Source organism: Barbus barbus (assembly GCF_936440315.1).
Source record: "Barbus barbus genome assembly, chromosome: 26".
Classification (NCBI taxonomy): domain Eukaryota; kingdom Metazoa; phylum Chordata; class Actinopteri; order Cypriniformes; family Cyprinidae; genus Barbus; species Barbus barbus.
Genome location: NC_136754.1, coordinates 8,786,150 through 8,814,134, shown reverse-complemented (window position 1 = coordinate 8,814,134; position 27,985 = coordinate 8,786,150). Strand labels below are relative to the sequence as shown.

Sequence of the window (27,985 nt, the reverse complement as noted above, 5' to 3'; positions counted from 1 at the left end):
TGTCTACAGTGCGGGGGCGGGGCTACACGCTCTCATCTGAAAAGCCACTATTATAGAGACTTAAAGGGACTCACAGGTGTACAGTAATACGTGAGTCACGCAGCGCAGCCGTTCGCAGAGAAGCGATTAAATGTGTACTATTAAGTCAGCGTGAGAAAAAGGAGCGTTTTTGCGCGGTTTTAGAGTCACATTGGGAGCGTTTCTTTTTTCAGACTACAGCCATGTGATGGCATATGAGTCGAGTGTAATGTAACAATCCCCACCGACGCTTGTGCAGTGTTTGACGCTCAGTGACATGACATGGACGGCGGAGTGTCTCACTGAGAGCAGATGAACTGAAGAACGATGTCGGACCAGGTAAGATCATCGCTTTCCCTTGTGTGTGTGTGTGGGTTGTAGGGTCCTTCACAGGTTTGGGATGTTCGCCGGTGTGTGTGAACACACCCTCTCTTCTGCAGCCTTTGTGTTGACTTTGTTTCTGTAGGAGTGATTGTGTTTGAAAATATTCCTGTGCTGAGACAATCCTAGGTTTATTTCTAATATTATAGTTTAGTGTCCTTGTAATGATAAAAAAGAGTCAAAAATAGCTATACTGATCATTATAATCACTGTAACTTAATAATAAGTCCTCCTATTATGTATTTATGATTTGCATACTACTTCAATATTCATGATTAAAATTCAGATTTTTTTAAAAGTAACTGTTAAGAGCTGGCCTCACCCTAAGCATCATACTACATCCTAATGTCTGGTTGTCTGTCCCACAATAAAGTCTATGATTAATTAATTACCTCCTTTCAATTAGTATAATTGGCAGTCTATGTGTGTCTTGCATGTCTGACACCGGATCAGGCGTACTAGGTCCCCAGCACACCTGCAGTGCTGCGGCTATATTAATTGCCGTATTAATATTGATGCCAGTTGCCCTTGTAAGCAAACACCGTAAACAGTTTAAGAGCTCTCTTGGCGATTTTGCTTGATGGAGATAGATGGATGAAGCCCTCAACAGCCTTGAGCCTGAGAAAACTCATTACGTCCCTCGTCTTTTTGGACTTTTGGGATGTTTACGCCACTCCTTTAAAGCAAGTGATGCTTGTTTATGTGAATGGATGCACTCAGTGTTTTGACCCACTTTTGTATAGAGTGCACAACCCTAAAGTCCCAGAGGATTACAATCCTCCCCCCTTGAACATGGATTGTTTCTATACATTATTAATTTAGATATCATAAGTGCTGCCATTGTTCTTGATGTTCAGATTTATCAAGTGAATATCTTTGCCTCTGATGTATGTTTTTACTCATCTTTGGTTTTCACAGGGTTATGGCTTAACTTTATCAGCTGCACCCCCGCTTCGCAGGGGCAGCACCCCCTTGCCAATCAAGCATCAGCTGAGGCGAGAGGAAGCTGTGTCTGAGGATTATGATTGGACGCCGGGGCTTGACGAGTCTGCTACTCCGCAAATCAGCATCAGCACTACCCAAGATTCTCCTTCACCAAAACCGCCGCAGCAAAAGTACCATGGACCCCTTCGGATAGTACTACTGGGCCAAAACGGAGTGGGCAAATCCTCTCTGGCACTTTGCCTTGCTGGACTGTCAGACAGATCACTCTCTATAGACTCTGAAACCCAAGCAACCGGTAAAGATTATATTCATACACCCTTCTTATGCTCAGCATCAAGTATCAGGATGCCAAGGACTGTAGTACTATATTTAGATTTGCTTTGGATGAAACACACTTATCACCTCACAGACACCCAAGATCACTAGTGTAAGGCTCTCAGGGTTTGATTGGAAAAAGCAGAGTGGGTGCCGTGAAGGCATCCATCTTATTTCAGGTCTTTCATCATCTTGTGTCTTAATGAGGTGGGAGAGAACCAGCAGAGTATTGGCTCTGCTCAGACACTTTCTGCACAAACAGAGCATGTCATTTACTAGGGTATAAAGAGCCAATCAGACACACAGACAGGTTTTTTTTTTCTTCTCTTACCTGAGTTGAGTGTCCTTGTGCATCGATTCAGCACTGGATAAATTATTGTTACGCAACTGTCTCGAGTCCAATTTTGAACTTACCTTTCAAAAGTTCTTTTGTATTCGTCCCACAGATATATTATTATACGTTTGATCCCGTGAAATTGCCATTTTCGGCTCAACTGCAGGAATAAAATTAGATGTTAATTGAACACCAGTTATTTAGTTTTAAGCTTGAGTGTCGGTTTTTAAAATAAATGTTTTTGTGTGTTGTAGACGAGGGTTACCAGCGGCGAGTGACCGTGGATGATGAGGACAGCTCAATTTTAGTATATGACAACTGGAAACAGGTGAGTCAAGCACTCTCACAAATGCATAAAAGCACGCTGAGGTTTGCTTGATTTGGATTCTTTATTTTGTATTTTATTCAATGGCTTTCAGAATTTGTCGGTGGGAGTGTATTATTAAAAAAATCCTAAAACAGAGTTAAACTTGTGCAATTAAGCCAGAATAACTTACACACTCCAAAATAATAAATGTATTATTATTTTCATATTCTAATGAATTGAAGATTACAATATTTTCCCTACTGATTTACATTGATAAAACGTTCAACAATACTGATGATGTCATCATAATATATGCACATTAAATTGTGATTGGTCATGCCTTCCCTCCCTATACGTAAACATGTAATGCTGTTGATTCTTGTATTCACCCAGCAGAAAACAAGATGCATACTTATTGTCATGACAATAGCAAAGTGACTGATGTGACATTTTCATTTTTCACAGAACTAAAGTCCAAATTCTAAGCTTACCGAACACAATTCTTTTGCAACCTTGTGAATGCTGGTATTTGCTTCAGGAAATGCAAATCTTCTATTCTAATGTCTTCACTGCAGTGTTTGGAAAGCTATTTTGAAACTGTAGTTTGCCAAGCTACAATTTAAACACAATGTTTGATGTCTCATTCTGTTTTCTCATTACCTTTGACATGTCGTGGTCTCAAACATATCTAATGAACTAGGAAGCTGATTGAGACATACCCTTAGTTAATAATTAACATAGTTAACATAACTATTATGGCTTAGTTAACATACATAAATTATATTTATGTAAATGCATTCTATGTAGCAAAATGTAAACACCTTAGGCAGCATTTAGGCTGTTTAAATATTTTGTTACAAAACAGCATTTAGAAGGTGTTTAATTAAAATCATCATTGTTCCAAACCTGTATGACTTTCTCTTTTTCTGCACGCTTTGGTAAACAGTTATGGTTTGCATTAAATTCCAATGTTGGGACAAACAACAAAAAAAAAAAACATTTTTTAAATATGTCTCAGAGACATGACATTTGGAATGACATAAATTGGAGCATTATTACATACTTTTTTGGTGAATTATTCCTTTAAAATGCCACACATTTTGAATTGAACTGCTTCATTTACATGAACCATTGCATAAATGTAGGTGTTTGGTGTGAAGTTCTATTAATTGTCCAGTAGCACTCATCATATGAGAGTTGTTAAGAAAAAAGAGAGGGAAGCATAGAGAGGTTAACAGAGAAAAGAGGGGATGCTGAGAAAAATGAGAGAAATCTGCTCTTGACCTTTCGGCTGAGGTTTGTCTGTTGTTTGTCATTTCTGTTTCCTTTTACTTTAGGGCAAATTGTTTTCAGTTTCCCGTAATTTGTTCCATTTCTGCTGAGTGTAACTGCCGGGTTACAAGCGTTTTATGTGTACCCTCTATAAAATCAACCAGGTCCTGGTTTCCTTGTTATTTCACAGTGAGTTATGACCTCTGCTTTTCCACTTTAAAAGCCACTCATTTCAGAGTAATCTAAAATGATCTAATGGATCAATCCACTGTTTGCATTGCAGGATTGTAATTTTTCATGACATTTATATGACAAATCTAGATATACTGTCAAGTAAAGAAAAACATGGCTCTTGCGATTTATATAGTACTGTATGTCAAAACATTAATATCATGCAGTGACATTCAAACGTTTGGGGTCAATGCAGCTTTTTTTAATTAATACTTTTATTCAGCAATGATGCATTAAAAGTGACAGTAAAGACTTTTACATTGCTACATTGTTATACATTTCTGAAGGATCATGTGACACTAAAGACTACTGAAAATTCAGTTTTGTTATGACAGAAATAAATTACATTTTAAAATATATTAAAATAGAAAACTGTCATTTTAAATTCTAATAATATTTCACTATTTTTACTGACATTTTATGAAATAAATGCAACCTTGGTGAGCAGGAGAGACTTCTTAAAAATATTTGAAAAATCTTACCAACCTCAAACCCTCTCATTCACTTATCTTGGAAGGCTTTCCACTATAGCATGGCTTTAGGGATTTTCTGCAATGTGACCCTGGACCACAAACCCAGTCTTAAATCGCTGGGGTATATTTGTAGCAGTAGCCAAAATTACATTGTCTGGGTCAAAATGATAAATTTTTCTTTTATGCCAAAAATCACTAGGATATTAAGTAGAGATCATGTTCCATGAAGATATTTTGTAAATTTCTTAACATAAATATCAAAACTTAATTTGATTAGTAATATTCATTGCTAAGAACTTCATTTGGACAACTTTTAAATTGACACTTAAGACTGGTTTTGTGGTCCAGGGTCACAAATGGTCTAACCCAATAATTAAGTCACTAGCTATGTTATCATGCAGTGTATACTGTTCCGGAAATATAGCACTTTTTAATTTGGGTGAAAATATTAGAGTTTTATCTTTGATGCTGACCCTTGTGGGTAGTGTCATCTCAACCCGAAGCATCTGTGAGATTGAATTATTTACATTCATCTTCCTCTGGGATTGATGCCTCTCTACTAGTTCTGACCGCACTTGTCTCTTCGCTTATCAATCACCTATCCCTCTTTTCCTGAAGATACAAGAAAGTACAAGCCATTTGACCTTCATAGGACATTCACAAGGGAACAAATACCAATTTGAAAGCCTCTCATGTTGTTGGGTTTTATGTGCAATGCATGTATTTTCCTCACACCCGCTCATATGACTGTCCAAAGCATGTAGTGTGGGTGTATCCACTCAGAGCTCTGTTTATACTCTGAAATATGATGATCATTTCGTCTGGAACACAGATGTATCGCACTGATATCATGAGCACATGCTTGTGATTTTCGTATGAATCACAGAGTGTCTTTTCTGTGTCACAGCTGACTAGAAATTATTCAAACACCTGTGAATGTTATGTGATATTATCATAGGGTTGTGCACATATATGTTTAGGGTATTAAGTTGCCTTTGTAGCTATGTTGAATATTAATTTATTCAAATCCCTGGGCAAAACAGATTGACTTTGACTGACTGGTCTGTTCCCTTTCCAAATGATGTTTATGTGTCATCAGATCTCTCCTAAATCAGATGCTGTTTGTTGCAAGCTCGAATGTCAATAGTGATGATGCTATCACAGAATGACAGAAGTTTTGGATTTATTCCAGGGCAGAGATGGAGAGTGAGAGAGCAGTGGTTGGAAGAACTCCAGACTACCCCCCCCCCCCCCCATTCGATCATTTATCTTTCTCCATCTTTCATTTTTCTCTTTCAAAGCATCCCTCATTTTCTCTGTCTAACCATCCGGCTCTTTTCCTCAGTGGCATGTCGTATCACGTGACCTCTGACCTCACCCACCGTGTTGCATTCTATACCCGCCTGGCCCGTTCCCCGGTTGCCATGGTTACCGGTGGTTACAGCAAACAAAAGGATCCCAGATAAACTATGCAGTTATTAATTTTAATTTTATAGATGCAGAGACTCAGCGCTGCCCTTACAGCTTTGTGGTTCACTGATTGCAGTCTGTAGCTCATGGATTGATGCTTGATCATGAAGAATCTTGAGCAGAAGTCTGTTAGTAATGCAGTTACTTTGTTTATTTCAAGGTTTATTTGAGTAGTGGTTAGAGCTACACTATTGATTCAATCAAAATTTATATTTCCTTGCACTATAAACTACAACAGACTGGGATTTAATTAAATAAAAATATAGTCTGCGGTGCACTGCATATTTCAAAACAAATTAGTGGTGTTCTGTTTTGTCTGTAGTCTACTACAATGAATCCCATGCTGGAGTGTACGTGTAGCAGGGGTTGACTGGAAAGATTTTCTTTTTTCTTTTTTCCTTTGTTAAACCAGTTCAACAGAAATTGACTATAATAGGGTGAAATTAGGGTTGTCAGAAAATTAAAGTAGTAATCGCATTCTGTTCCTTTTGAAAGAAAGAATGTGACAACTGTACATTACTGGTAAGATTTTTTTTTTAATGTTTTTGAAAGGAGTCTCTTATGCACTTGGTTTGTTCAGGATTCTCTGAGAGGTACAAAAACATTTTGGCTTGCATGTGACCACTCAAACTACCAGCCATTTAAAAGCAAACTTAACTCAACTCAGGAGATGATATGAGAACAAGATGCGGTTTGCTTAAATAATGCTTTTGAAAGACATCTCTTATGCTCACCAAGGCTGCATTTATTTGATAAAAAATCCAGTAATACAGTAATAGTGTGAAATAGTTTTTTAATTTAATAAATTTTAAAATATATTAAAATAACTAAAACGCATATATTTTAGATTATTAAACTGTATTTTCTTTTAAAATCTAATTTATTCCTGTGATGACAAAGCATCATTACTGCGGTCTTCAGTGTCACATAATCCTTCAGAAATCATTCTAATGCTGATTTGTTGCATAAGAAACATTTTTATGATGACCAATGTTGAAAACCATTGCTATTTCAAATTTTTTTTTTGTAAAACTTTTTTTTTTTTAGGATTCTTTGAATAGAAAGTGCAAAAGAACAGCATTTAGTCCTTACTTTCACTTTTGATCAATGTATTGCATCCTTATTTTCAGTCAGTCTATCTATCTGTCTGTTTGTCTATCTAAAACTGAGGCTAAATTTTTCATGGACATGTAAGTGATGGTGTGGTTTGCTCACAGAAGATATTTCATAATTTTTAATCCTTGATGTTATCTGATTTTCAGAGTTTTTCAGAGGAAAAAAAAAAGATTTTTCTCAGAGAAGGCTTTTTCCTGACTTGCCCCAGAACTGTCAAATCTTGTGATAGACAAACACACTCAAGTGGAGCCGAAGCACGGTTTTCACCTACAGTATTTATTGTATTTATTTAACAAAAGGTCATTATTACTGATATCTAGTATGAGTTAAAAGGTATAAGCCTATCTGAAGGGTCTGTGGGAGTACATGCATAAAAAAATGTTAGACCTGCTACACATACTCCGGGTATTTGTGGCTGCATTTGCACTTGGTTTGTTCAGGATTCTCCGAGATATACAAAAACATTTTGGCTTATGTGTCCACTCAAATAAACGGTCCTCTAAAAGCAAACTTAACTCATCTCAGGAGATGGTCTGAGAACACGATGCGGTTCGCTTAAGAGTAACTCTATCTATTGGCAGCAGAATGCGGGCAAAACATGACTCAAATGCATAGGGCATTGCTCCAAATGCTTACCCGTTTGTTTCGCACACACTTTTGAATGCAAGAACTGCTTATTTAATTACTTCATGCCGTTTTTTTGTGGTTCGCTTTGATCCAGGAAACAGCAAAATGTAATGTTAACTGTTTATCAAATTGTGATTTGAATCGCAATGTGTTTAAAGTAATTGCAGTGTGATTGTTTTTGTCCTTATCCTTGTAGTGGGATAAAACGCCCTCTAAGCATTTCTCCCATGTCTCCCTTTAAGACCAAATGTATGCATTACTAATTAATGGGACAAGTCTTAGGTGGTTCAGTGAAGGTCAGCACTTTCCTTAATGTGAAACAAGGTCAGCATATCTGGATGCGGTGAAGACATTGCAGTAAGTTTACAGTCTGCTCTGCAGACTGCAGCATCTGTCAACTTACTTTGTTCACTGAACCATGGAGAATTGGAGAGAGACAGTGAATGAACTCATTCTCATACAGTGCTACATCAGTAGTAGCTGCAGAGGATGCAGGTCTATTTTAGTTCTGTAGCAGATTCCCCAAGTTCACCCAATCTACACCTGACACATCAGCCCAATTAGAGCCTGGGTTATGCACAGGCATTCATTCATATGCAAACACGCACATGCTCACAAATGTACTATCATGCACACCGCCCCGAGTCTAGACTGCCTCGGTTAGCACGGTTAGACTTGAAGTGCTTGTGACAGTGGGGGGCAGAATGGCTTTAATAAGTCATTCTCTTTCCTAAAATAGCACATGGTCAGCCACGTACTTACGCATGCAAGAATGTATTCCGTCACCTGTTCTGCCATTGGTCGAGATTGGGAATTGTGTCGCTGCTCCCTTTTTTCGAGTTCCAGCGTGAGTTGTTTCCAGCATGGAGACGAATCGGCATGCTCTAACCTGTCTCTGATCACCTGTGTCCAATACATTAGCCAAAAACTCACCTTGAAATCAATTTCGCCTAAATGGGGCGTGAACTGGATTGAATTATTCCATTAGATAACTGAAACTGAAGACTTCAATCAGTTAAAAAATAAAATGAGGGTTCAGAATAGAGCACTTCTTAGCTGTTGCTGTTTTTTTAGATTGCACATAGATTCCTTTATTTAACCAGGAAAAGACTCACTGAGATTAAAATATTTTCCAGGAGTTTCCTGGCCAAGATACATATACATATACAAATAAAAAACATAGTTACAACAAACATTGCAAACCAACATATAACCAGTTAAAAACAATAACACACCGTTAAGTTGCTCTCTAGATTACATAGTAAGGACTTAAAATAATTATAAGACACCAAGTTTTGTAACTTCATCTCCGTTTGGAGAAGGTTCCAATCTGAGGCAGCAGCATATTTAAAAGAGGTTTTACCAAACTCAGTTCTGACAAAGGACACACAGAGATTATAATTTGATTGAGAACGTAATGAATGATTTCTAAACAAAGTATGTTGTATAAAACAACGGAGATAATTTAGCAAATGACCCAAAATTGCCTTATATATCAACAAGTGCCCATGCATTTTTCTCCGAATTCTCAAAGAAGGCCATGCAACTCTTTCATATAATTCACAGTGATGGGTTAAAAATTTACAATCAGTTATAAATCTCAGAGTACCGTGGTACAAAGCATCCAAGGAAAAAAGAAAATAAGAGGGGGCATGCTGGTAAACCACATCCCTATAATCGAGAATTCGTAGAAATGTAGCAGACACTAATTTTTTCTCACCTTAAATGAGAAATGCAATAAAAGTGACTGTTAAAACTATTAAGCATTTACTTTTTATCTGTAATTTTAGTAGAGTCTGTCGATATGGGAGCTCTGGGAAGCTCTGTATATATTTTGGTACCGGTTAGGAATTTAATATTCTTCCACAACTTCCTAAGATTTGTCAGATTTACTTTGTTTTATCAAGAAAGTAGTCTGACTTAGGCTTTCTATTCGCTACTGTACATTTGTTCCGAAGCTGTCTAAAATGTAGCCAGTCAGAGTTTAAATGTGTTTGTCTAGCCTTAGCCCACGCTACATCACACTCTTGGATAAGATCATATATCAAGCTTGTCAACTATATTTGTCTCAGTTGTTGTGGATACTGTGGCCCACAGTGCAATGGGAACTGAACCTTCTTTTCCATTGTGATGAATCAAGAAATGAACTAGAGGGGATACTAAATGTGTTAAGCGTTTTTCTTTTGACTTATTTGAATGTAATATGTACTATTTGTTTATTTATACTGTGTACCTATTAAATATAGTATAGTTATATATAGATGTTATATTAAGTAAATGAATTGTTACCCTACTAAAATAGTAATATTTAAAATACACACTGTAAAATTTTACAGTAACTTACTGGCGGCTGGATGCCAGTAAAATACTGTAAAAATGGTTACAGTAAAAAGGAAAGGGAAGTGGTGTCTGGCCAAGTATGGTGACCCATACTCGGAATTTGTGCTCTGCATTTAACCCATCCAAGTGTACACACCGTAGTGAACATGCACCCGGAGCAGTGGGCAGCCATTGCTGCGGCGCCCGGGGAGCAGTTGGGGGTTTGGTGCCTTGCTCAAGGGTCTCACTTCAGTTATGGTATTGAGGGTGGAGAGAGTGTTGGTTATTCACTCCCCCACCTACAATCCCTGCCGGACCTGAGACTCGAACCCACGACCTTCGGGTTACAAGTCCAACTCTCATGACATTTTTTTCCCATATAATGAAAATGTCTGCTGACTGAGGCTAACATTTTGCCTCACATCTGTTCTTTGGAACAGCATGAGGGTGAATAATTGATAACAGAAATGTCATTTTTAGGTGAATTAGCCCTTTTAGCATTCATTTCAAAATAAAACATGCAACATGGCAAGGTAATGATAGCATGTCGCATTCTACTTAATATGCTTGCATATTACATACTTGCAAAGTATTTTGTGAAAATAGTAAGCGGTATGAACTAGTTTTCCGTTCTAAACATAGCCCAGACCAACCCTAGCTCTAGCCAGCCGTGAACATGGCACAAGATGCTACCAGTTGTTGTCTGATCTGTACTGGGGCTATTCGGCTTGGCGATAATTAATAGATTACTTTGAGGTGAAATATTGATGAGGCTAAGCGGCTCATATGGTTTTTGTTTACTGGGTAGGGGCCATTGTGTGTGTAAACCGACAAGGCGGTTTTGAGGGTTTTTTTCTGTAACTGTGTGAAGTATACGTCTGTTTATCTCTCTCAGACAGAGTGTGTAGTGTACTGCTGGGAGCCTTATGCTTAAGTACAGTGTGCCTCAGCTCAGCTCTAGTGTCGTTATGGACTGTGAGCTTTGTGTAATGTTCATTAGGGAGATGTTTATTCTTTGATGTTGGTGTGCTTGGCAGAATAAGCGGGCTTTTATTTCTGTGGAGGTATGTGTGCTTTGTGTTTATAGCAGCAGAATTGGCTTGTTCAACGGCTGAGAAAGCACTTCTAGATGGGATGGTGGATGTCTGTGTGTGGGCTCTCGGGCCAAATGTGTATGTTTCGGAGGAGGGGATGTGTGGACAGATGGTCTGTGGTGACTGTCTGCAGGGGTGTGGACCTCATTCTGATGCACAGACACACATTCGGCACACGGTTATGTCTCAACATCCAATTATCAGACTCGACCTCTCCCCCCTACGGAGCAACAAATTAAAGTCTCTTATGCACCCCTCTTCCTCATATCTATTATAATAATTTGTCATATCGACTGCAAAAACAATTATTATTTCTGTTTTTTGAGGTATATTATCTATTATTATTATTATTATTATATAATTATAAATAAATATCTAAATAAACAACAATTTATGTTATTAAATGTAATATATTTAATTATATTGATTTTATATATATCTTACAATATGAATATAATATGAATATTTTATTTAATTTTTATATTTTATTTGTATATATTTAATAATATAATACATTAATATTATATGAATATTTTACTAATTTTAATTTTCTTTATTTAATGTGTGTATATATATGTATATGATTTTATTATTTTATTTATATATAATTTGTTTTATTTATATATATATCATTTTCTCAAAGTTTATCTTGTTTCAAATTTGTTTTAAGGTGGAAAAAAGACAAAAGCACTGATGAAACGAGGGGGTTTTGTGTATTCTCTGTATTGGCTCGTGGACCAGGGTCTGGCCTGATTTCTGTGTAATCTGTCTTCCTGTGCCAAACGTGACCGGAAGAAGATGTGTTTGTGTTAAATGTCCCAGTATAGAAAGTACACAGTTCTTGGGAATGAGTTTATGGTGAGAAATTGAGGGATATTTTAATGCCATGTTTTGCCCAGGCTCTAATCTGCTTTGTGACCTCCTATGAACTAATTTTATTCTCAACCACAGCAACAGAATGGAGAGAAACAATTTCAGGGTTTTAAAGCTGGAGTGGATAATTTCTGTACCACTAGTAGCACAAAAGGGAATTGAAAAGAAAAAAAAAGATTTCCAAATGACTGTTTATCTTCAGTAGAGCTGTACAGCTTGTGAGCCATGAGTTTGCTCTGGATTTTTCTCTTGGGTTTTTAGGGGTTTTAGATTTATGAGTAAAAAATAGGTCTGTGGTTAACATTATATTAGGAGACTTTCTAATGTTTTGCAGTGCAACATAAATGACACACAATCATACCATTTCAGTCCTTATGCAACTTTTTAGCATCTTGTAGCATCACCCCAGTGATGCTAACCACAGATCTACTAATTAGAAAACCAAATTTAAAGAAAAAAATGGAACTTAAGAATTCTAGGTTGATTTACAAATTGACATCATGACTAAACGGCTCTATTGGTGAGTTCCAGTCATGAATGATCATATGTATAAATTGAGCACACATGAACACTTTTTAATGTTTTAATTGCTATTGGCAAACTCATTACTTCCGCTCGTGTTCCTGTAGCTGAAGCAGTAGAGCATGGTGCTACCAACAACTAGATCATGGGTTCATTTTCCAGGGAATGCAACAACTAATCAAATATATACCTCAAATGCAATGTGAGCTACTTTGGATAAAAGCGTCTGGCAAATGCTTTCTGAGTATCAAAGATGAATTGTTATTGATTTTACGTTGTGATGTATGATTAATATTGATCTGGTACCATTTAGTTTGTACATAATTTATGTACTGATGATGAAAATAGCAAAAAAATAGCATCTACTTCTTTTGCTGGGGCCTGTTTCATAAAACAAGTTCACCAAATAAACCAGGTTAATTTCAGTTAGTCTGACTTATTGTCAGTTGATTTGGTTCAAAATAAGTCAGACTTACTGAAATAAGCCTGGCTTATTTGGTAAACTTGTTTTATGAAACAGGCCCCTGGTCTATAGACCCTTTTTCTGTTAGTATACATTGTGACGTTTTTCTGTTAGGTGGAGGCAGAAAGATTCCCCTGATCGCTTCACTAACAGTATCTATGAAGTTTGTTAGCTTGTTTTAAACAATGACTGGAGAAAATCCGATTTTACCTGCATATGTAAGGTCACTCACTGTCCTAGACCACGATTGTTATTTGAAAAGGTTAGCTTTAACGGACAAAACCATATCGGCCGACCCGTACACATTCACTGAAGATGTATATACATTTCCATTTCAGCAGGCAACTATTTTTAATCACAACAATGGATATAACTTACAATTACAAATGATTAAACATATAAATCGTCAGTTTGTTGTTTTACACACATGCACACAGACACTATTTCATACACGACAGTCGTGAGATGCATAAGAAATCTTTAGATGCACACACAACAACAAAAGACAATACTTTATTGAACCTTTTCTGATGAGAACTGCAATTGCGAGCAGTTTTGACGATCATTTCTGTCCAGTCCGCTCGTTTTATCGCGTTTACCACAGCTGTCGTCATTTTTTTTGTCTGGCAGTGGCAGCAGGTATGCGATTTTTAAAATTTCTAATTTGAGGCTGCATTACGTTGATTCTGGAACCCAACATCACAACAAGATGATATTTTAAGCTCCGAATGTAGCCGAATCTGCGCTGGTGGTTTGAATTGGCCGCCTCCAGTTTTCCCTTTGTTTTGCCTGCAGCTAGCGCTGTGACGTAATTGTGACGTCGGCCCTAAAAGGGTCTATAAGAATTGTGCTATCTTACTATATTTTCCGTCATTCTTTGTGGAAGCACCAGAATGATAAAATATACAAAAAAAAAAAGCATCAGTGACATACCTAATGTACGTTTTGCTGTTCATTATTTTGAATTGGCGCTGAAAAAAAGATAAAGATATTTATATAAAATGTTACTCTGACCAAAATCACTTATAGGCACTTAATGTTGCCATTACCACTAACAGAGAAATACTGTGGTGTTTTAGACTCTAATGGAAATTCAATCTACAAATTGTTTACTTATAATGGTCTCTGCACATTAAAATGCAACTTTGCCTGTAAATTTCATACTACAGCTTACTACAAACAATCTGCTCAATGTGAGATTTTGTTCCTTTTAATTAAGTCGTTTTGCAACAAACACAAAATTAATCTTCCTGACAAATACAAGGAGTTCATAGCTGTAAATGTTTTTTTGACAAAAAGCACCATGCCATGTAGATGACCAATTAGCTGGATTTACCTGCTGTTATAGGGTAAATATATAATGGCATTTAGAACATTTCAGTATTTATTAAGAGAGCTGGCTTTAATCTAAATCTGCACGAGGACAAAAAAGCTGGCAGGCATATTTGCTGACAGCATGGCAGGGATTTTTGTGTGTGTGTGTGTGTTTTATGACTATAATCGCATGCGTACCTGCATGTGTATACTCAGAGCCATTAAAAGCTATGATTTTGTGTGTATATCTGGCCACGAAAGGGCAGACAGTGACAGATGGGCCTGTACTGCAGCGGAAGAGCTCGATGTTATTTAGATACCGCTGTACGCTTTCAACTTGTTTCTCTGATGGAAAGACCTTTTACTTTGCCCGTACGGCCCCAGAGAGCCCTTCCATCACAAGGAGTACTATCGACCGTGTCGTGCTGTCTTCACCACTCATCAAGATACATGTCCGCTCCTCGAAGGAGACGACCTCCTCCCCGTGCCCTTCCTGTGTGGGGTTGTGGCAGGTGGCCGAGCCCCCCTTTCCCATCCTGCTTCCGCCCCACTAGACTCTTCCCTTCCAGAGAAATTCTGTGTTTCTGTGGTTGTGTGAATCTCACACTCCGGGGCCAAGTGCGATTGGCTCGGCTGCAATGTGAATTTTTTAGGCAGCTCTCCAGAGGGCTGGAATTCGCCTTTGGGAGTCAGAGATGTAGGACACAGGCTTTCCATCTATTTATCTCTTCCTCTTTCTATTTAGGAGATGAAATAGGAAGTGGTCCATAGGGGATGGAAGCATTTACTTTCTTCTCTCAATTCATTAAAGACTGAGCGACAGCCGCCCTGTCATCGCTGTCACCAAGAGAAAGGCAGACCCCGGTGTGGCTGTACTTTATTGCTGTAAAGTGTTTGTGGTGATGTGCCATGATGTTCTCGGGGGGGGGTAGGTGCTTGACTGAGGCATCTACAGCCATTTTGAACACACCTGAGCTCTGCAGCGGCAAAACTGTGAGCTGGAACAACAACAAAGCCATCGAAGGTTTGAGGTTATCCTCCTTAAATCCCAGTAATCCTCTTTTTCATGGACACAGCCAGTCCTGAGCTGCACTCAAGCAAAAACGGTCCTCCTCCTTAAGGCCGTTCACATCAAGAATGATAATGATTAATGGGATAGTTGACTTAAAAATAAAAAAAATTCTGTCATTAGTTACTCAGCGTCATGTCGTTCCAAACCCGTAAAACCTTCGTTCATCTTTGGACACAAAAAAACAAAAAGAACGACTTTATTCAACAATACTTATCCTCTGCATCACCCTATAGCAACATTTTGGAGAGTATCACGATGCATGCACACTTTTTTTTGCTTGTAAACACCGTTGTTAAAAAGAAAATTATTTTGTGTATTTGGTGTAATGCAATGTGTTTATGTGGTTTAAAGTTAAAAAAACACATTATTTTCCACATACTGTACATTATTGTTGCTCCTCTATGCCCCACCTTTCCGAAATGTGCCGATTATTACAAAGCTCATCGTTCTGAGAAGTGAGGCGTGCTCTGATTGGCCAGCAAGCCAGTGCGTTGTGATTGGCTGAATATTTCAAGCATGTGACTGAAATGTTACGCCCTGTATTGTGATGCCGTTTCCCGACGAGACTAAAACAATAAAACCCATTACAAATGAGGCATTTGTTGCATCCAGTGGGGACATAATTACTGATTATAATGGCTTATACTGTCTTTTTACGTGTCACGTTGCATCGTGTAAACATTACCATGTCTGCATTTGTGATCGGAGAAACGACAAACAACAAGCACTACTCTACACAGCTCAAAACTCACATTTGAATCGTCAGTAGCAGAAACATACTTACAGGCTGTGAGTCAGAAGCACCAGACTGTCTTTGCAAAGTTGGAATTGCCCCACTGTATAGAAACGGCCTTTGTGCAAGCCTGCAAGCAAGGCTACTCTCCTGCCAGGTTCAGGAAATAGTCCTCCGTAAAATGTGCTGCACACACTCGAATATTTGGGTTGTACTGTTCTGAAACAGTGTTGTAAATACAACTTAACCACTGATTTCTAGTTGTGTCCTCTTTTGAAAGCCCAAACAAAGTAGTTTCGCTTTCACAACAAAACACAGCATCTCCAGGACATGGCGCCAGCGGCAGCAACAGTACTACAGCGAGAATAAAAATCACGTCCTTTTTCTTTGCGTAAACATTTGGGCGGTGTTATGAAAATCTCCCTACACCATGATGTAGACATGTGGGGGCATGTTTGAATGAGTTGTTTTAGGGGGGCTTGGACAAGTCTTAACTTTTATAAAGAATATCTCTTTGGTTTTGAGACTTTAGTCTTTGCATCTTCAGGGATCTTATCTGTGCATGAACAGCTTATAACACACCAAAGAGAAAGAAAAACTTAAAATCGCATCATATGACCCCTTTATGGGTTTGGTGAGTGAGTAATGACAGAATTTTATTTTTAATTTTTTTGGGGGGGGTGAACTATCCCTTTTAAAGATATTAGTGTCCACACCAATGACGATAATATTCTGTTCTGTTTATGCAAGCTGCACTAATGTCATCTGCCGCTTTAAATGCTAGAGCTTCTTAAACTTGAGTTTCCAGTGATATGATTGATTTGCGATGATTGTGGTGTGGACTTTCCTATTCTCACTATCTTTTTCACACTAACTTTCTTTATCATTATAGTTTATTCTTGGTGCGAACAGGCCTTTATTGACCTACAACGACAAATAATCATCTAATGCTTTATAAATAACGTATATGGAGCACTGAATCTTCATGGTTGAGTTATGCTGTAATTCGTCTGTCTGTGTTTGGATTTGATTGACAGGAGCTGTCCACTCTGCAGTGTGAGGTGTGCATCCTGGTGTTCTCGTTGACGGACAGGCGTAGCTTCCACCGGATCGCTCAGCTCCGCCTACTGTTGAGGGAGACGCTGCCACACACCCCCATCATCCTAGTGGGCAACAAGAGTGACCTTGTGCGCTCTCGTGAGATCAGCACAGAGGGTAGGCCTGTTTTTAATCTACGTCCTTGAGCTACAGATCCCATAATTCAACTCGATTTGCTGCATAGCTGGTGGAGATTACTGGGAATTAAAAGAACAGGGTCAAATGGAAGAATAATGTTTTATAGTAAATGAAACCCTATGAACACAAATACAGAAAGACAGAGAAAGGAGAGAGATAGTAATAGTAATATGCAATATAAATAGAACACAAAGACCAATTATAATTATTTATACCACTAGATATAAGGAAAAGGACCAATTTGAATTGGAGATAGAGATATTAGAATTACATCACTGTCAATTATATACTGGGTACTTTATAGGCATTGGTTTAACGGTAAGAATGTGCCAAATATTTTTAAATATATAATTATAAAAATCATAGAAAGTAATTTATGATACACTGCTGTTGAAAAACTGGGGTCAATTTATTTATTTATTTTTTGTTAAAGAAATTAGGCATCTATTCAGCAAGGACACAGTAAATTGATCAAAAGTGACAGTAAAGACAGCACTGTGCTGCTGAATGTGTCAAGTGTAGTCTTAAGACATTTTGAATGTCAAACACAAATCAATGGGAGATTTTTAAACTTCAATTTAAAATGTCCTAAAAAGTATAAAAATTAATAACTATAAAGACTGCAAAGGCTGACATTATCAATAAAACAAAGTATAAATGGAGTTTATTAATCTTTCTTACTTTCCATTTTGATGATGTACATCTGAGTTAAATGTATCATCGGAAAAGAAAATATAGGGCTTGGAGTCAATTGTAGGAAAGAGGCTGGGTTTAAGCAGTAAACAATTGGAAAAGTCCGGCATACGTCACCAGAATGATTCACCAGAGGATCGACTTGAGACATTTTGATAAATTATAATAGTAACACTTTTGTATAGCGACCAATTTTCACTTTTAACTAGTTGCTTATTAGCATGCCTATTATTAACACATTGGCTGTTTATTAGTACTTAAAAATTCTGCATGACCATATTCTACATCCCTAATCCTACCCAATACCTAAATTTAACAACTAGCTTACTAACTACTAATGAGCAGCAAATTGGGTGTTTTATTGAGGCAAAAGTCATAGTTAATGGTTTGTTAATAGCAGTAATTGGACCTTAAAATAAAGTGTGACCATAATAAAACATGCATGGATGAATCGTCATTGAATGCGCAATTTCAATGCAGTAATTTAGAGTACAGATCGTATAATTCAACAGGTATTTTGTCCACGCAAGGCTCCCTGTGGTCTACCTCTGTCTCTCACACTTGTGAGTCATCTATATTAACCTTTGTTGCTATGACTCAGCTTTTGTCTAAATGCTTCCATCTCCATCTGGCTGTATTTATATAAGGTGCTTCATCGATTCCTGGCAAGTAAAATCACTCTGCTTATCGGTATGAACAGGTGCTGTTAGGAGATGTGCATTTGTAAAGTGGGCACATTGTCCATTTAGGGTTGATATGGAATATAGATTAGTTTTGCTGTAGTTTTCTCAGCAGGGCAGAATGTAGTGCAACTTTTAGTTTAGTTTCTGCCACTGCATTTTAATCAAATGGATTTCTTTACCTACAATGTATTTGAAAATGGTCTAGCTATTTGAAAATAGTATGTAATATAGCTTACACATAGGAGGTCTTATAATTTAAAATTATATGTGTGTGTGTGCGTGTGCGTGTGTGTGTAAGCAATGATTGACGACGGGCCGTTGAATTATTAAAAAAATAATGCATTCCGGAGTCAATTATTCCACTTATACTACGGTTGCCACACCTCAACACAGCGATCAGATGATATATTTCAAGGGATTCGTCCGGTTTTTGTACTTAAATCGCTATTGTGAGTAGGATTATTTCTTCCGCATCTTATCCATCGCCTCCGTTGCTAATTCCAAAACGTAATTTTAGACCTAGTAACTGAGGCTTGATCCGTTGATAACAGACAATAACTAAGTTATGCGAGAGAGAGACAAGTGAGGGATTGAGCGTGCGTGAATTAGCCTACCTCTCCGAGTCTGTCTCTCATCAGTGTTCGGCAGCAGCGTCCCTACCAGTGAAACTTTTAAGTTAATTTTCCTCACGAACAGTGCCGTTGTTACCTCGCTTCGCTTGTGAGAAATGTCATGTACTTTTAAGTTGCTAAACTATTTACTGACAAAGTCATCAGAGCAGCTCTAACAACATTAACGTGTATGTTTTCATGTGTGTAACCTGTGTTTGGATGTAAGGGAGAGAGAGCGGGAGAAATAGTGCTTTGTGTACATAATAAAACAGAATTTTGTGGCAAAACGTGGAAATGATCTGTCGTTTTTATCCCATTGCTTACTATATTTATGTATTTGGCAATGTCTTGTTGGTTTTGGTTGTTTAGCTGTTGTAAGACCTTTTTGAAATAACTGAAATCATTTGGCGAAGTGATATGGACATGTAATGCGGTCGAGAGCTGCCTGGAACTACGTTCGCCGTGCGTTTCTCTGAAAATAATTGCACACCTTAGAACGTTCGTCAGCCAATCAGATTCAAGCAGTCAACGGCCCCGTAGTATATATCGTCGCTATCGGGCGGAATCCTCATGTCTCCAAAACCATTATTTTTCAAGAAATTAAAACGGCATATTTTTTGAGTTATTAAACATTGTATCGTTAAAGTTGGTATTATACCTTATATTGCTATCATACACTGTTGTGTACCAACATTAACACAACATTTCCCCAAAATCATGTTTAATCAGAGATACAAGATTTATGACTTGGGAGCAGGGAGATACGAGATTACACTGTCATTGATAAGAATGGTACAGACACAGACGTCGCTGCTGCCAGCAGTGTTCATCAAAGTCTGCGGTCGCGTTGAGCCTTTTGACAAGAGACAAGGCTTTAAGAGCTAATCAAAGCTAATGATTGTGGTTACATCTTCCTAAACTCTATTTTAAACGTTAGAGCTATGAGTGATGCAATACCAAAATAAAACTATAAACTGACTAGGCTGTCTAATAGGTGGAAATTAGCCTAATCTGCTCGCAAATTTACCTTCGTGGCTCACGGGCTTCCTTCTGCACCGAAGCATTACAGCTAACAAAACAGGCCTACTCAAATATATCTAACCTAACTATTTTCACTCGCTATTGTCTAAAAAACAGACCGAGTTATCCAAAGATAGGCTTACTTGGCGCCAGTTGACATCCCTTTTTATGGTTCCATCAATTATGGCAAGTCATCCAGGTCCTGAAGCAGCCCCAGACCATCACACTACCACCACCATGTTTGACTGTTATATGATGTTGTTTTTATGAAATGCTGTGTTGGTTTTATGCCAGATGTAACTGGACACACACCTTCCAAAAAGTTCAACTTTTGTCTCATCAGTCCACAGAATATGTGCCCAAAAGTCTTGGGGATAATTAAGATATTTTTTGGCAAATGTGAGACGAGCCTCTCCCATGGATCTCCCATGGATGCCGTTTTTGCCCAGTCTCTTTCTTATTGTTGAATCATGAACACTGACCTTAACTGAGGCAAGTGAGGCCTGCAGTTCTTTAGCTGTTGTTCTGAGTTCTTTTATGACCTCCTGGATGAGTCGCCGTTGCACTCTTGGAGTAATTTTGGTAGGCCAGCCACTCCTGGGAAGGTTCACCACTGTCACAAGTTTTCTGCATTTTGTATTTACTTGCATTACCTTTTGTGTAATGTTAAAATTAGTTTGATGATCTGACTCAAAGTGGTTCAAATATGCCAAAAAAAAAAACAGTCAGGTGGCAAAAACCTTTTCACGACACTGTATATAGATTGTTTTCAGAATTTCAGTTAAATTCAGTTCAGTCAAATTTCAGTGAAATATTCAGTATTGAAAATTTTTATGAGAAGTAATCAATAACTCTAAATGGGCACGTGTCCCCTAAATTTGCTTAATGCGTCTGGTTGCTTCCATAGTTGTGCTTGCATCTCTTGCTGTCTCTCTCTTTCTCCTCTTTTCTTCTCATCTGTTTGTCATGCTTGGCATGTTTGGGACATTTTTATGTTTGCTCTGTATTATCTCTCACCCACAATGTGCTGGTGTTACTATCTTTATGTGTGTGTGTGTGTGTGTGTATATATGTATGCCAATGCTGGTACATGCACTCATATTCTCTCTCTCACACCTTTCTTTCTCTAATTCTCTCCTTCTCCTGCGTGGTGAAGTGAACCCCCTGTGCAATGTATTTGCAGGACTGTGATAAGGAGGATAAGGAAGCTTAGTGTGTTGTAATCATTAAGAAAATGGTGTGCAGGCACTTTCATGTATTAGAGCTGATAACAGGACGGTTCCACAGGAAGGATGACATCAGACTTGCTCTGTTCTTTTGGAAAATTACATCCAGTATAAGCTGTATTCTTCTGTTTATTTCACTTTGCTGCTCATCCACCAGAATTATGAACAACAACAGGGCAATGTAATGGCAAATCTAACATCTGAAAACATTTATATACAGTGGTGGCCAAAATTATTAAAACACTAGTATTTTCATGAGCTAAAAAATGGTTTTAAGTCCAAAAATTCAGTTTTGCATCACATGGAATATTTCATTATTTTTCTTTACTGTATATTTGATCAAATAAATGTAGCCTCGGTGTGCGCAAGACACTTTCAAAAACATAAAAAATGTACAGACTCCAAGATTTTACTACATTTTCACACTTAAGTTGGCCTTTAGAGAAGAAAAAATGTGATTTGAGCTACAGATACAATATTTAAGATACTGTTGTGTTCAGATTTCAGAGATGGTCTGTTGCTATTCATGCAAAACATAGGAAATAGCTGCCTGAGAATGTTACTGAGATGGCTACAGAGTGCCTTTTAAAGAGACTTTGAGACAGCTGCAGAATTTGAATGAATGAATCATGCATATCAGGAGCACAAACTGTGTGGGACGAGTTATGCTCCAAAGTTTAATACTTAGGGGGTTGTTAAAGTCTTTCAACCCTAAGTATGAACGGTAGGATGCACCACTAGTGAGCACATTAGATGGGTGTGGCAGGGAGAAAAGGACCTTGTATGAAGTGCAGAGGACAGTTATGTGGACACATCTGTGCTCAGCATATTTATTCCTCTGGGTGCTGCAGCCAGTGTGGTTATCGATACGGAAATGTTCTGAATCTTTTTTCTGTCTGCATCTATCTTCCTGTCTCCGATACAAACACGAGCACACACTCACTATGTACTCAGCTTCATGTAAATGGGTTTAATTTACATTGTGTATTTGCGAGTCAGCTATTTGATGCTGACATTCAAGCCTTATTTAAACAGGCACACAGACAGTGGATGTGGACATGCTTTAAGGTCTTACAGACTAAATCACTGAAACAGAGACGCCCAGCCTTATGCTGGAGAAGATGAGTCTATAGCCATAAACAGAATTTACAACTCTGAAGGACCATAATGCTACACACATATGATAAATCTCCTGTCTGCTGTGCCAGAACGAATGGGTGCCCCTTCATTTTTGTTAAGATAACATGGTCGATCGTTTTATAGGGGTCATATCTGATATGTTTTATCATTTATTATTTTCCCTTAAGTCTATTTATTTTTCCCCACCTCAACCCTCTCAAGAACATTCAATTTAACCTCTGTCCCTTATCATTTTTTCCATTTTATCCTAAGCAACTTTGGCATATATACATACAGTATATGCACGCGCGCTCTCTCTCTCTCCTTTCTATATATATATATATATATATATATATATATATATATATATATATATATATATATATATATATATATATATATATATATATATATATATATATATATATATATATATATATATATGCATACATACCGTGGTGTGAAAAAGTGTTGGTCCCTTCCTGATTTTTTTTTTTTTTTTTTTTTTTTTTTTTTTTTGCATGTTTGTCTCACTTTAATGTTTCAGATCATCAAACAAATTTAAATATTAATCAAAGATAACACAAGTAAACACAACATGCAGGTTTTGAATGTTTTTTTTTTTATTATGAAACGGAAAACAAAATCCAAACCCACATGGCCCTGTGTGAAAAAGTGCTTTCCCCCTAAACCTAATAACTGGTTGGGCCACCAATTGCAGTAACAACTGCAATCAAGCGTTTGCGATAACTTGCAATGAGTCTGTTACAGCGCTGTGGAGGAATTTTGGCCCACTCATCTTGGCAGAATTGTTGTAATTCAGCCACATTGGAGGGTTTTCGAGCATGAACCGCCTTTTAAGGTCATGCCACAGCATCTCAATAGGATTCAGATTTTGTTTTTCTTCAGCCATTCAGAGGTGGATTTGCTGGTGTGTTTTGGATCATTGTCCTGCTGCAGAACCAAGTTCGCTTCAGCTTGAGGTCACGAACAGATGGCCAGACATTGTCCTTCAGGATTTTTGGTAGACAGCTGAATTCATGGTTCCATTTATCACAGCAAGTCTTCCAGGTCCTGAAGCAGCAAAACAGCCCCAGACCATCACACTACCACCACCGTATTTTACTGTTGGTATGATGTTCTTTTTCTGAAATGCTGTGTTACTTTTACACCATATGTAATGGGGGACACACCTTCTAAAAACTTAAACTTTTGTCTCGTCAGTCCACAGAGTATTTTCCCAAAAGTCTTGGCGATCATCAAGATGTTTTCTGGCAAAACTGAGACGAGCCTTTATGTTCTTTTTGCTCAGCAGCGGTTTTCGTCTAGGAACTCTGCCATGCAGGCCATTTTTGCCCAGTCTCTTTCTTATGGTGGAGTCATGAACACTGACCTTAACTGAGGCAAGTGAGGCCTGCAGTTCTTTAGATGTTGTTGTGGGGTCTTTTGTGACCTCTTGGATGAGTTATCGCTGCGCTCTTGGGGTAATTTTGGTCAGCCGGCCACTCCTGGGAAGGTTCACCACTGTTCCATGTTTTCGCCATTTGTGGATAATGGCTCTCACTGTGGTTCGCTGGAGTCCCAAAGCTTTAGAAATGGCTTTAAACAACTTTAAAAGTGAAACACTTTTTCACACAGGGCCATGTGGTTTTGTATTTTGTTTTCCCTTCATAACAAAACCCTTCATTTAAAAACTGCATGTTGTGTTTACTTGTGTTATCTTTGATTAATATTTAAATTTGTTTGATCTGAAACATTAAAGTGACAAACATGCAAAAAAATACAAAATCAGGAAGGGGGCCAACACTTTTTCACACCACTGTATGTGTATATATATAAGAAAGCTCTTATGCTCTTCAATGCTGCATTTGCTCATATCTATTCCTTTGTTGTGGAACACACATGTGATAAATCTCCTGTCTGCCATGCCAGAACAACCCCCCTCTCTCTCTTTTTTGAGATAACTGGGTCCATCATTTCATAGGGGTCATATCTGATGTTTTATCATTTATTTTTCCCCCTTAAGTCTGTTTATTTTCCCCACCTTTGAATTTGATCCTATATTATACATTTTGTTTTCAGTCACTTTTGATCAATTTAATGCATTCTTGCTAAATAAAATACTAATTTCTTTTAAAAAAATTATTACTGACCCCAAACTTTTGAACGCAATGTAAAGATAATTTTTATTAAAAAATTGGGTATCACCAAATATACTGGATCCTCTTTAAGCAGGCTTTATTTGCTATTGTACCTTTAAGAACTCCATTTAAATGACCTCTGTTATGAAATATATTTGCAAACGAGTGATAACACTTGCTTATGTAGTAGGTTTGCTATTGGATCCAATCAAGTTGCACCTGCTCCATCCTACAGCAACAGCCTCTTAGTAAAGCCTGTGACAGATTCACAGAACAATCCGTGCTGAAATGTGTCACACAAACTGTTAAGGTTGAATTAAAATGATCATGGTAAAAATAAACATCAGCCACATATTTCTATAGCTGTGATCTTTCAGAAGGATATGATGCCAGGATCAGCACGATGTTTGGTTGGGATTGTCATTAGTTACACACTGTACCAACTTATTCTGGCATCTTATTCTGGTTGAAGAATAACAAAATAATACTGAATATTAGTGTTATCTTATTCTGTTGTTGTTTTATCTATGCTTCACAATTACTTTACTTTGTCAGGCCAGGCCAAGTTGCTGAACACTGAATAGGCGTAGTTGACGTGTAAATGTGGGTGGTCATGTGTGAATGTTTTCATTATTGTGCTGTCAGATTTCTAAACAACCTGCCTTGTTTCAGTGTTGGTATTGTTTAATAAAACTTAAGCTATTAATTATTGTTTTATTTAATTGAAATAAAGGTGAAATAAAATAGATTAAAATGAAAATTTATGTAATTTAAATTACATTTCTTACTTTTTTTTGTTGTTGTTTTTTCACATTTTCAGTTGTTGAAGTTTTTAATAACTAAAAATAAATTTATTTAAAATTAAAAATGATGAAAGCACATAATTACTAAAACTTGAACTAAAATAAAAATAAAAACTGCAAATATAAAAAGCTAATTAAAAATATTAATATAGTATATAAATAATATTTTAATAACACTGGTTTCAGTAAACAGTCTTTTGAACTGACTGCTAAAACATGAAACTAAAAAATGTCATGTCTGGATTGGGATGATAAATGTTTTTCAGTCTCCTCCTCCTCCTCGTCTGTTTGTTTCTTCTCTCAGGTCATGTCACTCATCCACAATGGTGCCGTCTAGTCGACATCTAAAGTGATCTAATTCAATCCTGTCCACACACCTCCGAACAAACACACCCACACAAACAGCAAGCGTTTAGCCTTTATTTCTCCTTTCCTACGGCCCCTCCGTGCTCCATTAAGTCCCACTCAATTGATTCCGTTATTTAACGCTAATCTGTGTCGATATGACAAGACATTGTCAAACTCCATCTGCGTCTGTATCACTCAACCTCTCTCTCACTCTCTCTCTTTCTTTCTCAGAGGCACACTCCAGCGCAATGATGTTTGGCTGCCTGTATCTGGAGCTCTCCGTTTCTCTGGACCACCACACTAATGACCTGTTGGAAGCGGCTGTGAGAGCGGCCCGGGGCCACAACCTGGGGCCTGGCTGGACGGAGGGGTCCCCCACAGCGGCCCGCCGAGAGAGCTTGACCAGCCGGGCCAAGCGCTTTCTCTCAGGGCTCGTTCCGCGCTCCCACCTCGGCCGAGACAGGGAGGGCGGCAGAGACAGAGACCTCAGCAGACACAGAGGAAGCAGGATGCTCAGGCAGAAATCACGGTCTTGTCATGACCTCAGCGCTCTAATGTAACCGAAAACGACAGAGAGATAGAGAAGGAGGGAAGGTTTTAAAGGAGGCTAGAGCAGAAATTGAAGAACTGCATGTAAGATTGACAGGTGAGGAGATAAGAGACAGTGTTGCCGCACCACTTCACAGAGGAGATAATTCTCCAGAGATCTTACCTAAACTAGTATGTGTGAAATTAGTTGTTTATACCAGTCTCTCAGTCATTCAGTGTGACAGTGGTGCAGCGAAACCAAGCAGAGTATAAACTATCCTGACAGAACATGACCTTTGAGGTTGCGAGAGGTCTGTAAACAGACAGACCGACATAAATATAGTACTGGATTTCAGTATAATGAGTGGATCATGCTGGCCGTGGCAGGCTGTTAGTGATAGAGTAGCTCCTGTCGTAGAAGCATGATGACATGGCACAGATGCAGAACTGTAGTAAAAGTCCTGTTGTAAAAAAAACAACAAAAAAAAGCCCATTGTCACAGAATAGGATACTTTAGTTAATGCATGGATTTAGCGTTTTAGCTTTTCTCACTCTACCTGCACAAAAATAGCATATTTTCAGGTTTAGGGGAACCAAATAAAGTGATTTAAAGTGAAGCAGTTATTGGAAAAAAAAAAACATATTGGTTGATAGGGCTGCACGATACTGGGATATATATATATATTTTTTCCGCTGTTTGAAAAACACAGGAATTATCACTAGATTACTTGAATGGCTATATATGAAAAGAATGAATATTCTTATAAAATTATTGATTTTGTTGAGGAGTGAATTTGCTTTTTAAAAAAAAAAAATGAATTACCCTGAAGACTGTTTACTACTTGCCCTGTTTTTTGAGTGTAAACCATCTGATTTGAGAATAATTTAAAAATTTGGGTGTAATCTTTACGAGAAGCACCTGAGTTTTCATAGGCCATATTCCCTCTGTTTTTGACCCATTTAACCTGACTATAAAATAACAATAATGGATTTTTATTGTGGTTAATATGAAATAAAAATGGTAAAGTGCAAAATGTAGAATTTAATAAAAAAAAAAAGTATAGTATGACTGTAAAATTACAATACTAACATTTAAATAATTTCTTCATTTTAAACTATGCTTAAATACACTATCTTTAATAAATATACTTAATATTTAAACTATGAAATATTAAACTATCAGGATTTTATTTTGGTGGATGAACAGTGTTGTGCTTCACTCTGAAACATGCAGCGCATATATTTATTTAATTAAATCAAAGTCTTGGAGATTTGATAATACTGGTATCATGTCAGATTGATTGCAACCACTTACCTTAAAAAAAAATTGTATCATTTTTTCAGTGTGGTAAGAAAATCTAACTCATGTAAAGTAACCTAATACACTTGATTTGATCAGATTGTACTGTAATAATAGACTGCTATGTAAAAATGGCAAATAACAGAAAAAATAGCAGAATATGTATAACAACTTTAATATCTTTTGAGGGCTGTGATCAAGAACAAAGCTCTTGAGGATCTTTTGTTTATTTGATGCCACTAACATGGAAAACCTTTGCAGATCCAGTGATTTAGTTCCTTGCTTTGTAACTTTGCTTTACTTTTAATCACAGTATCAAAGCCAGTGAGAAGATATTTGATGATTTATACACATTTTTATGGAACCAATGAGATCTCATTGTGGGCTGGGCTATTTGG

At 37.6% G+C, this 27,985-nt stretch overlaps 1 protein-coding gene across 1 annotated transcript; it reads left to right on the top strand.

The window, feature by feature from the left end:
* The first annotated feature begins 13 nt into the window (after nucleotides 1-13).
* On the top strand, nucleotides 14-27,723 carry rem2 (RAS (RAD and GEM)-like GTP binding 2). The gene is made up of 5 exons (XM_079378600.1): nucleotides 14-357; nucleotides 1,318-1,639; nucleotides 2,248-2,321; nucleotides 16,917-17,094; nucleotides 25,991-27,723. The coding sequence occupies exons 1-5, from the start codon at nucleotides 346-348 to the stop codon at nucleotides 26,317-26,319; spliced, it is 915 nt and encodes a 304-aa protein (XP_079234726.1). The 5' UTR covers nucleotides 14-345; the 3' UTR covers nucleotides 26,320-27,723.
* The last annotated feature ends 262 nt before the right edge of the window (nucleotides 27,724-27,985 follow it).